The following is a 12,826-nucleotide window of genomic DNA, read 5'->3' as shown; positions in this document are numbered from 1 at the left end:
AATTAAGTTTGATCGAACTGAACTACTACAGGGTGTTTACAATTTACTTCAATTTTTTTTAAACTTTAGAGCCTTTTATTTTGCTTATTTCAAATGGCAACCCGTGTTTATTTTTACACCATTCGATGGGAAATTAGAAATTGAACGTTTTTTCTTACTACAACTCTAATATAAATCTTAACACATTCGGAGTTATTTGCTAAAAACTACTATGTCGATGACAATAGTTAAACATGGTTAAGGTTTTTGACAAATAACTCCGAATATGTTAAGATTTACGTTATGGTTGTATTAAGAAAAAATGTTCCTTTTTTAATTCTGCATCGAATGACGTAAAAATAAAGAGGGGTTGACATTTGAAATAAGCAAAATATAAGACTCCAAAGTTTAAGAAGTGTGAAAATAAATTGCAAACACCCAGTAGTAATTCAGAACAGTCAAACTTAATTAATAAGTCTGTTTAAAACGTACATGCCAATAATGCCATCAAGAAAGCACCATTTCTATTTTTTATTAATTTTAAAAACTTACGTAAAAACCAATTTTTTTTATTTTATTTTTTTTAACAGTAATCGCTAAACCGATTTGAAAAAAACTTTACGGATATGAAAGAAGCTAAAAAGGAATCCTAATGAGCACAAAAAAATAAAAACAAGGCTTTTAAAAAAATAGTATTGTGACGTCATACTTTTATTGGGACACTCTGTATAATCAAAAATATTTTCTTAAAATGTGTCCTACAGTATAAATAACATCTACAAAATATCAAAACTCCAACTTGAATAATAACTGAGTTACGGAAGACGGAGGATTGGCCTAGTCCACCCTGTATATTAAAAAAACTAGACGTGATAGACAAATGTGCATTTTTTTTAAATATGCGAATTTATTCAACTAAAGAACAATTTTGGTGTTGGGCAGTGTTTTTCCGTCCCAATTATACCGAGCGTTTGCTATTCAAAAAATTCCGCCACTAATTAAGACAATTTATTATCACAAATTAAGCACAATTAACAGTTTTCTACTACAACACGAGCCACTGAACTTTAGTCCGATGCATAACCGGAACGCCTCTTTGATCTCCTGCTTGCTTTGAATTTTCGAGCCATTCATTCATTTTATACGAAAAGTCGATTGTTTTACATGACATAAATATTTATACAAGAAAGCACCACCGGATGTGGTGCCTTCTTCTGCATCACCACAGGTGAAATTACATCTGTGTACACAGTTAGAGAGAGGAGAGAAAAAAAAATACGAAAATAGTACAACGCACATCCTTATCTGGTGCGGTTTGACGCAAGTGCGAAAACGGCTACTTTTTGCCATTATCTTAGACAAGTGGAGCGCGAAGTATACAACATGTATTGTGTTGTTTTGTTGTGGATTAATGTCCGATAATAACTGGACCGTGTAAAAGACACGCCGACGCCGGGGATGAAGGTATTGTAAGAGGATTTCTAATTTTAAACCAACAATTATTCCTATTCGAAAATTTGTACAAAAGGCACAAAGCTTCAAAAGATGAAAAGTGGCTTTCTTCCCAAGTCAATCCCCTAGACTAGACATCAGGAGAAAATTTAACTTATGTTTGTTTTTTTTCGCTCTTTACGAGAAAAAAAATTTCCATATAATTGAATTATAACAAATTCTACAATACAGATACAAGAAAAATGTTAGGAAGAAAGTTGTAGAGAATTAAATTTTCTACAAAAAAGTCCGCGAGGCCGTTTTTCTATCTTCAATCATTAAGGCCCCAAAGTCGTTCAAAAACGCGCAAGCGACGTATTTGCTTCATTTTGCCGGTGGTCATTCCAAGTTAATTTATACCTAAACCGTTGAAGATAGAAATATGGCGTCGCGGACTTTTTTGTAGAAAATTTAATTCTCTACAACTTTATTCCTTACACTTTTTTTGTATCTTCAACCGTATTCCCAGCGTTCGCAAAAATATAAGATGGAACGCAAATTGAATAATATTTGGCGCACTGTCGCATATTTACCAAAACGCTGAGAATACGGTTGAAGATACGAAAAAAGTGTAAGGAACAAAGTTGTAGAGAATTAAATTTCCTATAAAAAAGTCCGCGACACCATATCTTTATCTAAAACAGTTTAGGTATAAATTAAGTTTACGTCACTCAACCACCGGTAAAATGATACAAATTCGTGGCTTCAACGCCTTTAGGGCCTAAACCGTTGACAATAGAGATATGGTCTCGCGGACTTTTTTAAAGAAAATTTAATTCTCTACAAATTTCCTCCCAACATTTTTCTTGTATCTTTAACCGTATTCGCAGCGTCTTGAAAAATACGAAACGGAGCGCAAATTTTAAATTTTAATTTTTTTTCTCGTTTCTTTGAAAATTTTAGTCGTCAGTTGTTCTCAGTCTGTTAAGAGTGCAAATAATTAGTGAACTGGTTGTAAGGTATTGTAAGAGGATTTCTAATTTTAAACCAACAATTATTCCTATTCAAAAATTTGTACAAAAGGCACAAAGCTTCAAAAGATGAAAAGTGGCTTTCTTCCCAAGTCAATCCCCTAGACTAGACATCAGGAGAAAATTAAACTTAAGTTTGGTTTTTTTCGCTCTTTACGAGAAAAAAAAATTCCATAATTCGCAACCACATCACGTCGCCTCGTACACGCACATACGCCAAAAAATTCACGTTCGATAAACTTTCCGATTCATGAAAGTATGCAAATCTGTTGTCACCTCATTATTATAACAGAGGACACACCTTTATATTGTTGGGTCACACTTTTATTACAATTATTAATTTGTATCATCCTCCTTTCGTTTCGTTGTCTGGATGATGAGTCACATGTTTACGCCGGTAATGAATGATGAACGAATTAATTCGTAAAAAAAGAGGAAACAACCTAGCATCTGTTCTTTTGCTTCATTAAATGGCTCATTAAACGTCTATTTTCGGGGACGTCGACCGTTTTCAAGTTCACGATTTTGAGGGAGTGAAACTTTGCTACAACTAACCGATTTTGTATAATAATTAAGTTATGTAAAAACTTTCGATTCTAAACTATTTCCTTCATTAGGAATTCTGTTCGGTTCTAGACGACTTTTTTGCTGTTTCTTTCACCGAAAGGTGGACTTTTACCAACGATTCAATCACTTTTCGATTATTCAATGATGCAAAGGTGTGCCAAAAAAACGAAAGTTCGATGACTTGTCTGCATTTATTTATTTCAAACCCAAATATACAAAATTTTGCATAACACATTATTTCGTATCATTGATAAATTATGAATGTCTTAAAGAGGATAAACGACCGGTTTGAGCCAAAAGTGACATCACGCTTGTTTGTTCATATGGGACACAGCAGGAGTTGTTAAATAATCACAAAATGATTCATGTAGTTTTGGCAAAATATCAAAAGTTAAGCGACCAAACTACGGAGATCTAAAGGTTAGGATACGATCCGGTCCGCGATAGTTCCATCAAAGTCGCCAGAGATCGCAGTTGTTCCATTACTGTCAAATTTTCAGAAAAAGTGGTTGTATTAACAATGTTTCTCGAGACTTAATTAAATAAACTCAGTTAACTAAAAAAATTTAGACATAAATTAAATATTTTCGTTTATTTTTTTTATAATTAAAAAGAAAATCATCTAAGGATTCAACGCTAAAGTTTAAAGTTATGTTTCACCTTTACGTTCACCACTTTTTCTCTTAAGACAAAAGGTATTTTCTTCCTTTATTACAATGTGCTCTTACGTTTACAATTTGGCGCCTTTACGTACTTTACCTTTTGCCGCATTATTTTCTTATTTCTGTCAGTTTTATGCTCGGCTTTACGTTTATACGTCTATGTGTTCTCTCAATCTCTTATTTTTGCTTACGTGTTGTTTCACTTACCTTTTCAACACTTTTTTTCATAGAAAAATTTTTACACATGATCCGGGTTCGAACCCGCGACCTCCCCGTTCGTAAGTGGCGCTCATACCACTGGGCCACCAGGGCCCCAAGTACTGACCGTCTTTTGCAGATATTTTAACACAAACTTTTTAAATAAATCAACATTACAAACTATATAATTGCAATAATTCACTTAAACGCAAATACTTTCAGTTCAAAAGTCGGCGAATTAGCACGAGAAAAAATTTTCATCCACTTTTTTCAATTTAATTCTCTAATTTTTCACCAGATTTCATCAAAAGATACCGGGCGCATAAGTTGATTCTACAATTTTAAAATAGTTTTTACCTTTTTTGAGACTTTCAGCACGTTTTTGACCGAAAATGGATATAATTTCTCCAAAAATCACCAAAATCGTGTATTTTCGAGTCAAAAATAGTGTACGTGTGCAAATCCTACCGAATTCGCAGTGGCCACGATTTTTATTAACAATGTTTTTCGGGACTTTACTAAACAAACTCAGTTAACTAAAAATTTTTAGACATAAATTAAGTATTTTCGTTTAATTTTTTTTATAATTTAAGAAGTAAGTCATCTAAGGATTCAACGCTAAAGTTTGAAGTTATGTTTCACCTTTACGTTCATCTCCTTTTCTCTCAAAACAAGAGATATTTTCTACTTTTATTACAATGTGCTCTTACGATTACAATTTGGCGCCTTTACGTACTTTTACCTTTTGCGGCATTATTTTCTTATTTCTGTCAGTTTTGTACTCTGCTTTACGTTTATACGTCTATGTGTTCTCTCATTCTCTTATTTTTGTTTATGTGTTGTTTCCTTACCGTTTCTATACTTTTTTTCATAGAAAAATTGTTACCCTGATCCGGGTTCGAACTCGCGACCTCCCCGTTCGTAAGTGGCGCTCATACCACTAGGCCACCAGGGCCCCAGGTACTGACCGTCTTTTGCAGATATTTTAACACAAACTTTTTAAATAAATCAACATTACAAACTATATAATATTTTGCCGGTGGTCAAGTGTTAAGAAATGTTAAGAAGAAAGTTGTAGAGAATTGAATTTCCTACAAAAAAGTCCGCGAGACCATATTTTTATCTTCAACCATTTAGGCCCCAAAGCCATTCAAAGACGCTCAAGCGCCGAATTTGCTTCATTTTGCCGGTGGTCAAGTATTGCAAGTTAATTTATACAAAAACCGTTGAAGATAGAAATATGGTGTCGCGGACTTTTTTGTAGAAAATTTAATTCTCTACAACTTTGTTCCTTACAATTTTTTTGTACCTTCAACCGTATTAGCAGCGTTCGCAAAAATATAAGGTGGAACGCAAATTGAATAATTTTTTGAGCTCCGTCGCATATTTATCAAAACGCTGGGAATACGGTTGAAGATACAAAAAAATTGTAAGGAACAAAGTTGTAGAGAATTAAATTTCCTATAAAAAAGTCCGCGACACCATATCTTTATCTTCAACAGTTTAGGTATAAATTAAGTTTCCGTCACTCAACCACCGGTAAAATGATACAAATTCGTGGCTTCAACGCCTTTAGGGCCTAAACCGTTGACAATAGAGATATGGTCTCGCAGACTTTTTTAAAGAAAATTTAATTCTCTACAAATTTCTTCCCAACATTTTTCTTATATTTTTAACCGTATTCGCAGCGTCTTGAAAAATACGAAACGGAGCGCAAATTTTAAATTTAAAATTTTTTTCTCTCATGTTTTTTTAAAATTTTAGTCGTCAGTTTTTCTCAGTCTGTTAAGAGTGCAAATAATTAGTGAACTGATTGCATTTAAATTAATTTAAAACCATTTGGCGACGAGACTCGAGCACCCTCATTCTTACTCTGTCGTACTATTTTTTTGGGTACAGACAATCCATCAGTTCGTCTCCTAACTTATAGTCCTCCGTAGACCAAACCCAGCAATTTCAACACAAAGTTAAATCTAATTCTCGATTATTAAATCAAGTTAAGTGATTCTCGATTGATGTTAATTTAATTTGAAGCAATCACTCGTAATTACATCGAAAAGAGAAAACACACCGAGATTGCAATCAAGTTTAAATAATTATCAAAAATAAAATAAAAAAAATTGTTAAGAGGGGAAAAACCATATCTAGTCCGAATATTACTTTACATCATACATGCGGTAGGAATAATTTTTCTTGCCGTTCGAAGAGAAGCTGAGAGCTTTAAAAGATATTTAAAATGTCTTCATCTGAGTAAAAAAAGTATACAGAACAGTATAAGGTTTTAGCGCAATTTTACAAAAAATTATCTCACCTTCAACGTGACACACTCCCCCGACGCCTTAATCTTATCAATAATCTCCTCCCTCGTCTTATCCTCCACTGGAAACCCGTTCACTTCCAACAACTTATCGCCCGGTAACAACCCCGTCTCGTTATTATGCTGCACCATAGCACCCGGTTCCGCAAAAATGACCGCTTTCATCGTTAACGTTCCGTCACCGGCGGCACCGTTCCCGTTCACAACAACCCGTTCCAAAACCATTGCACGCCGCAACGAAAACCCGAAATCATTCCGGGGCGGTTTCTGTCTTTGTATCGTTAACGTTCGCGGTTTCGGTAACGTTAACGGCGCGATTTCCGGTAACGGTAACTCAACATCGTCGAAATTCGACGTACGTGACCAGCGATGAAAACCCTGTGATTCCCCGACTGGACTTAGGGAGAATGGTGGCGTGGCGAAGGAGGAATTTGTCGTGTCTGTTAGACTGTCAGCACTTGGCGATGTTGACGTTATGACTAAAAGTTCCGAGCCGAGGTTTTTGCCGTTGATTCCGCCGTTGGGGATGTTTTGATATGTGATGAGTTCGTTTTGGATTGTGTTACGGACTAGATTGTCGTATCCGTTGTCTTGGGTGACGCTGACGCGGGGGGTCTTTAAAATACCCCTTTTTGGGGGTTTTGGAGGTAGGGGTGGTAACACTTTATTGGTTTGGGGGTTGTTTAGGGAGTTTAAGCTCGTTTCGCTGCTATCGGACTGTGTGTGCCCCTCCTGGAGGTGGTTCATGTGAGGGACAGTCGACTCCTGGCGATCTAAACTCGCCAAAAAATCGGCCGTGTAATCGGCTGTGATTCCCGAAGGAAGTTTTTCCTTTTCTTTACGACGTCCGCGAATTTTCAACGATCGTCGTACTTCGTCCAATCGTAACAGTTCTTCGGCGGACATGCTAGCACGTTCCCTTTTTTGTTTGTCCTTCCGGTCCTTTTTGTCGCGTTTCCGCTTCTCTTTCTCGTCCTTATCTGAGGTCACGCCGGTCCCCGCCTTCTTGATAAAGTTGAACATTGTGGCCGTTGCTTATCTGGAAGCAAACAGAAAATGTGATATTGGAGCGGATGTCGGTTTTCCGAGTGAAAGTCGAAAGTGAAAAATTTTAACACGGCCTTCGTGGGATTTGTCACTTCCTTTAAAACAATGATTAACGGCAAAAATACAGTGATATAATCGGAATGTAATGATTCGTGAAGCCATAAAAATTCTTATCTCGACTACAAATTCATTAAAATAACATAAATCAGGAAGAATAACACCATTGTTTTAACAATGTCGTGTTATCTCATATTTAGCCTAATGACAATTATAATAAATTTGATGCTGTATGTGTGTTATTTAAATCGAGTGAGCTATTAAAAATAAATATTCAGGGTCGCCTGATTTATTTTTGACTATCAAACAGTGTAATACAAAAGAATTTCAAAATAAATAAATATTGTAAGTCTGCCAAAAAAAAAATTTTTACTCTATGGCTGCAAAGTAAAACAATGTCACTTTTTTGTGACGTTTGCGGATAAAAATATTTTCTCGTTTGTTGAAAAATCCAAATTAGAAGCACACAACTTTAAAAATCTGATGCTCTGCATTAGTTATTTATGGAAGTAGAAAAATAATAAGTTTGTGAGAAATGTTAAATATTTGCAACGAACGTTATCAGTAAATGAGGTGTGAATGTGCACAGAGATAAAGATAAAAGGCTTTGCTAACAAAAACTACTACAGATAAAAGTGAAAATAAATTCATCAAACATTGGATTTATGCAAAAATGTAAGAAGAAATCCCGAAATTACATTGCCATTTTAAATATATACATTGTACAATGTGTGTTAGAATGATTTTCATCTAGTCGTCTGTGATTTTTTTTATGTCAAATCAAAAAATGCCGCTCTATAGAACTAATGACAGGCATTTAGACAACAAATATTACCATTTTTTATTTGAAAATAAAAGTGTTTTCTTGCACAGTGTAACAATTTCGTTACATTTTAACGAAATTTTTAATAAAAATTAATTGAATTTCACAACTGACAGTTTTGACATTTATTGACAGAGAATTAATTGAGCACATTTTTTTTTACATGTAAACCAATTTCAAAGTTAACTAGATGACAATCATTTAAAAACACATTGTACTTAAGTAAATTTTATCGTTCGAGTGGAAATTGTTCGGAAAGGACGAAGTTCTGAGTCAATTAATTCCAAGTTGATATAAAAAATTATCATCGTGTTAGAATCGCTTTTAAATTGGCTACAAGTCGAACCAGAATAATTAAATTGACTGCGATATTATTTATTTACTATTTGTAAACATGGTTTCTTGTATGAGTATATGTAATGTAAATAAATTGTTTTCCTGTTTTTATAAAACAGCAAGATTGTATTAACTGACAAGAAGTTATTTTAAATAAAAATTGCTTATCTAAATATTTTTTGTGGTTAAAAAAAATGTTCGAATAACACAAAAATCAGAGAAAATCCGCAAATCAATTTAAAATATTATGGGATAACGTTGAGGAAATCAGGAAAAATAAAACAAAAGTGGAGAAATTAAAAAAAAACGTCTTTATTTTTTTTATTAGAAAAAAATACACAAAAATTATTTTTAGCAAATGGTAAATGACCTATTTGTGTTTTTTTGCCTTTAGATTTAATCGTTGTATTATCATAAAAAAAATATCCGAAAAAATTCATTTACAAAAAAAATAATAATCGAGCAGTGAGGTAATAGTTTTATTCAGAAACTATTTCATTTATAATTTTTCATAAAAAATCAAAATAATAACTCGAATTAAATGTTCTGGAATGCGGTCCTAATTTTTTTCTACAGAATGTTAAAAAAAATTGTGCATCGAATTGGCTATGAAATACAAATCCTGCAAACTGTCATCTCAATCAAATCTTCAACTCATTAACTTTTTTCCTCACACATAAGGTTTTTCATTGTTTTTTGTTTCTTCTATTCCTTACAATTATTTAGATGCATATTTTAAATTAATAAAAAAATAAAAAAACAATAGTTCATGGCAATTTCCCAGTGACCCAAATTGGACGATCAAAACAACACAAACCTACTACAAATGTCACTTGTCACTTCTTAACCTTGAAATAAATGTTCAATTGTTACAAACATTAATTAAAAAACCGTAATTGCAAAAACGTAATTAAGCATACGAGTTCAAAGTACGATATAATTGCAGATGATAAAAAAACATTGACCCAATAAGAAATGTTTCAAACGACATCAAAAGCCGGTTTAACAGTTGGCTTTTTTACACGAAAATTAATGACAAATTCCGGGATTTTGGCGTCAAAACAAGTCAATATTTACAAGTTTGTTTATCAACTTAGCATTAAAACCGATAAAATTCCATCGGTAATGTCAAATTTGACAGTAGAAACCCTGGCATTTTGTCAATTGTTTCTAATCCCAGCCATCACGATCCAAGTGTGAACTTTCGCAAAATGACAGTTTGACAGTCACGAGCGGCACGCGAGCCCCCGCCTTAAGGGGGGTGTCGGGTGTGAACCTACCCTAACCCAATCAATTGCCAACAAGCCAAAAACAATAGCTCAGACGAATTTTCCCTCGTTCTGTCAAAAAATTCAATTGTTTTCCGCGGCGCTCTGGATCACTTCACTTTCTCTCTTATTTCCGTGCAGGGAAAAAATCCAACAAAACGACTCGTTTACACAAGGAAGAAACCAGAAATCAGCTGGAGTCAAGGTCAAATATGCACCGTAATAAAAATTCTTGCGATTCTTGGACGAAACGTCACGTCTTGTCAGTGGATCAGCGTGACCGGGGGTTGTCCCGGATCGATTTTTTGGGTGTAATACGCACCTTTTGCAATGTTTTTGCTGACAGATAACCTAAGTGGGGCACACACCACACTCACGCATTATCTTGGCCACTTTTGCGAGTTTTTTGACAGAACGGGGGACGTAACACGAACACAACAAACATTGAACGTCAACTATTTTCACTACTTGCTTGATTTACACTGGCATTTAACTTGGAAGGTTTAGTTTCTCTGTCGCGCGCACGAGCGGACCGTTATTAACGCAGAGACGGATAGAACACGGTGTGAATGTACCGTTAGGGGAAAGGTTGGGGAGAGATGCCGAGAGATGGCGCCGGCGTTATCAGCAAAAATTGGGTATATAACGCGTTATCACCTCGGGGATTGATTACAAAAAGTGACTTGTAAATAAAATGAGTCATTTTGTTGATAACAATGCAAAAAATGCGACTGTAAAGTTGGATAAGTGTTGTGGTCAGGCAACACAATATACACACGAGTACAGGGACGGAGTGGCCAGGTTACGTAACACAGGACCGGACGGGCCCACTTTAATTAATTTTTTTAGTATGCAAAGCAATGTAATCCTTGTGAAATGAGCCGCAGAATACACTGAAACAAACCGCTTTGCTGTACGACTTCTAGTTTTCAAGTTATTAATTTTTAATTAATGACCCGGCGCATCCACCATTTTTCCAAGCTGAAATTTTTTTCTACATTGGAAATAGATTTACAAAGAGAACTTTTGTGCAACTCTTTTTAGTACATTTTTATGAGTTGTACGGCAGTGATGGGCCGGGTGTCATCAATCATCACTGTAATCTAACCTATTAACAAAATTAAAAGAAAATAGTTTCAGTAGATTTTGACTTTAAACCTAAAAAAAACAGCAAAAATAATAATAAATAATTAAGGGGGGGGGTTAATTTTTTTTATTTTCTCATTTATGGCTAAACTATTCGAAAAAGTGGAACACTTTTGATCCTTACCTATGCAAAATGATCCCGGGAATCGATTGGCATCGAGAAAATTGCCAAATTCCCAATAGTTTTTTAGTTATGAATTTTTTAAAATTTTAACAATTTTTGCATTTGTCTCCAATTTGCTCGAAAACTATCAGTCGGAGAACAATATTTTTTTTTGAAAAAGATAGATAATTTTAAGAGCTTTCCAACGATAATACACTTCATGGGGTTATCTCTGATAGTTCCGGAGCTATTGCTCGACAAAAGTTCCGGGTACCCAAAATCGACAAAAACTGCGACGAAAATTGAAAAAATCAAACATCTAAAAATCGAACATATGGACTTTTTGTGGACTAAAAACAACTTTTGTGGGTTGTTAAGACATAAAGAAGTCCATAAAAATTTGCTGGAGTGAATTAAAAAAAAATTTTTTTTTCATCACTTTGAAGGTAAGTGTAGGTACAAATTTCTTACTCAGGAAATTTGAGCAAAAAAATTGAAAATTTTAAATCTCGTGAAAAGTTGGTATAATACAGAAAAAAAGCCGCTGAATCCAATGGAACAAACCGCGTTGCTCTACGACTTTTAGTTTTCGAGTTATGAATTTTTTTATTGAATAAAATTTTCCACTATGACAAATGGCTACCCTAAATTTAGGCAAAAAATTTTAATTTTTAATTCTTGTGAAAAATTGATATAATATGTAAAATGAGCCGTAGAATTCAATGGAACAAACCGCAGTGCTCTACTTTTTTCTTCGTCTGAGAACGATGTTCTTTTTTGAAAAAAATTGGTTGCGCCTTATAGTTGCTGAGTAATTTCTGTATAAATGTTCCGAGAACCAAAAATTTACAAAAATTCCGACAAAAATCAAAGTAATTGACGTTTTTTGCACTCTTGTGTAATGTAAATGTAAGTTGAAAAGACAGAAATGTTCATAAAACTTTACTAAGCGAGTTCTTAATAATTGATATTTTATTAGATTTTTTAAGATATACTAGGTACCTCATTATAATTTGTTATACTTTTAGACAGCAAAAATTGTCGAAAATTTATTTATTGTAAAAGGAAAGACCGTAAAACTAAAATTAATTTTTTTTTTAATAAATAATATAAAAGCCTAGTGAACAAAAGTTTTTTAAATCATATAACCTAAGAAGTTTTCTAAATGTACATTTATTAATAAATTAATAAATAAATTCTTATTACGTACTTAATAAAATATTGTATTGGAGTCAGATCCAATTATCCAAAAAACTTAGCAAAATCTAATAGTAAAAATCATTATGATTAACAACACTCCTTCGTCGTGCTCCAAAACCATTCGTGCCACAATAAAACTTCATATAAAACTTGCATAATAAAATAACAAAATAAAATTATTGTCCGCCCCTGCGTAAAACAAAAACACATTGAACACGACTTGATTTTAAGAGTTTATGGTTTCGCATTTGTTTATCGTATAATGTCTAGTAATAAACGAAATTAAATGCAATAATTGCCATTAATGTCACTAATTTTAGCCATTTCAATATTTCCTCGTATAATAAAATGTAAGCACATTTATTGTCAAAATCACATAAAAATTCTCTATTTATTTAAACAGACTTACCATCTCACCATCACACCAGTTCGCAATTTTTTAATGATCTATTTAATCCTAGTTTTAATCAAATTATGACAAGTGATACTGATAAGCGTAATCTCTTCTAAAATAGAACATCATCCTCCTTATCAAAGCATTGCGCACTTGATGCGTCTGACTGATTGAAAAACAACTCGCCAAAGTGAATAAACTTTACGCAAATCACATGTTTGCAATTAACACACATTCATTTGTTGCTCAAACAATTAATAACGAATG

The 12,826-nt window shown here is 33.7% G+C and overlaps 1 protein-coding gene across 3 annotated transcripts in view; it reads right to left on the bottom strand.

Annotated features, from left to right (window-relative positions):
- Mhcl (Myosin heavy chain-like) overlaps positions 1 to 12,826 on the bottom strand; it is an 82,307-nt gene that overhangs the window by 54,252 nt on the left and 15,229 nt on the right. The window contains exons 1-2 of one of the 3 annotated variants that reach the window (XM_064358473.1): positions 12,575 to 12,592; positions 6,180 to 7,224 (exon numbers count right to left, since the gene is read on the bottom strand). In XM_064358473.1, the coding sequence (XP_064214543.1) occupies positions 6,180 to 7,208 (1,029 nt within the window). In that variant the 5' untranslated portion in view covers positions 7,209 to 7,224; positions 12,575 to 12,592. Of the gene's footprint in view, positions 1 to 6,179; positions 7,225 to 10,038; positions 10,315 to 12,574; positions 12,593 to 12,826 lie in introns of those variants that run through there. The other 2 variants (XM_064358471.1, XM_064358472.1) reach the window with 2 other exon arrangements.

Source organism: Tribolium castaneum, chromosome 8 (genome assembly GCF_031307605.1).
Source record: "Tribolium castaneum strain GA2 chromosome 8, icTriCast1.1, whole genome shotgun sequence".
NCBI classification, from domain to species: Eukaryota; Metazoa; Arthropoda; class Insecta; order Coleoptera; family Tenebrionidae; genus Tribolium; species Tribolium castaneum.
This window is presented reverse-complemented; position numbering and strand designations above follow the sequence as displayed.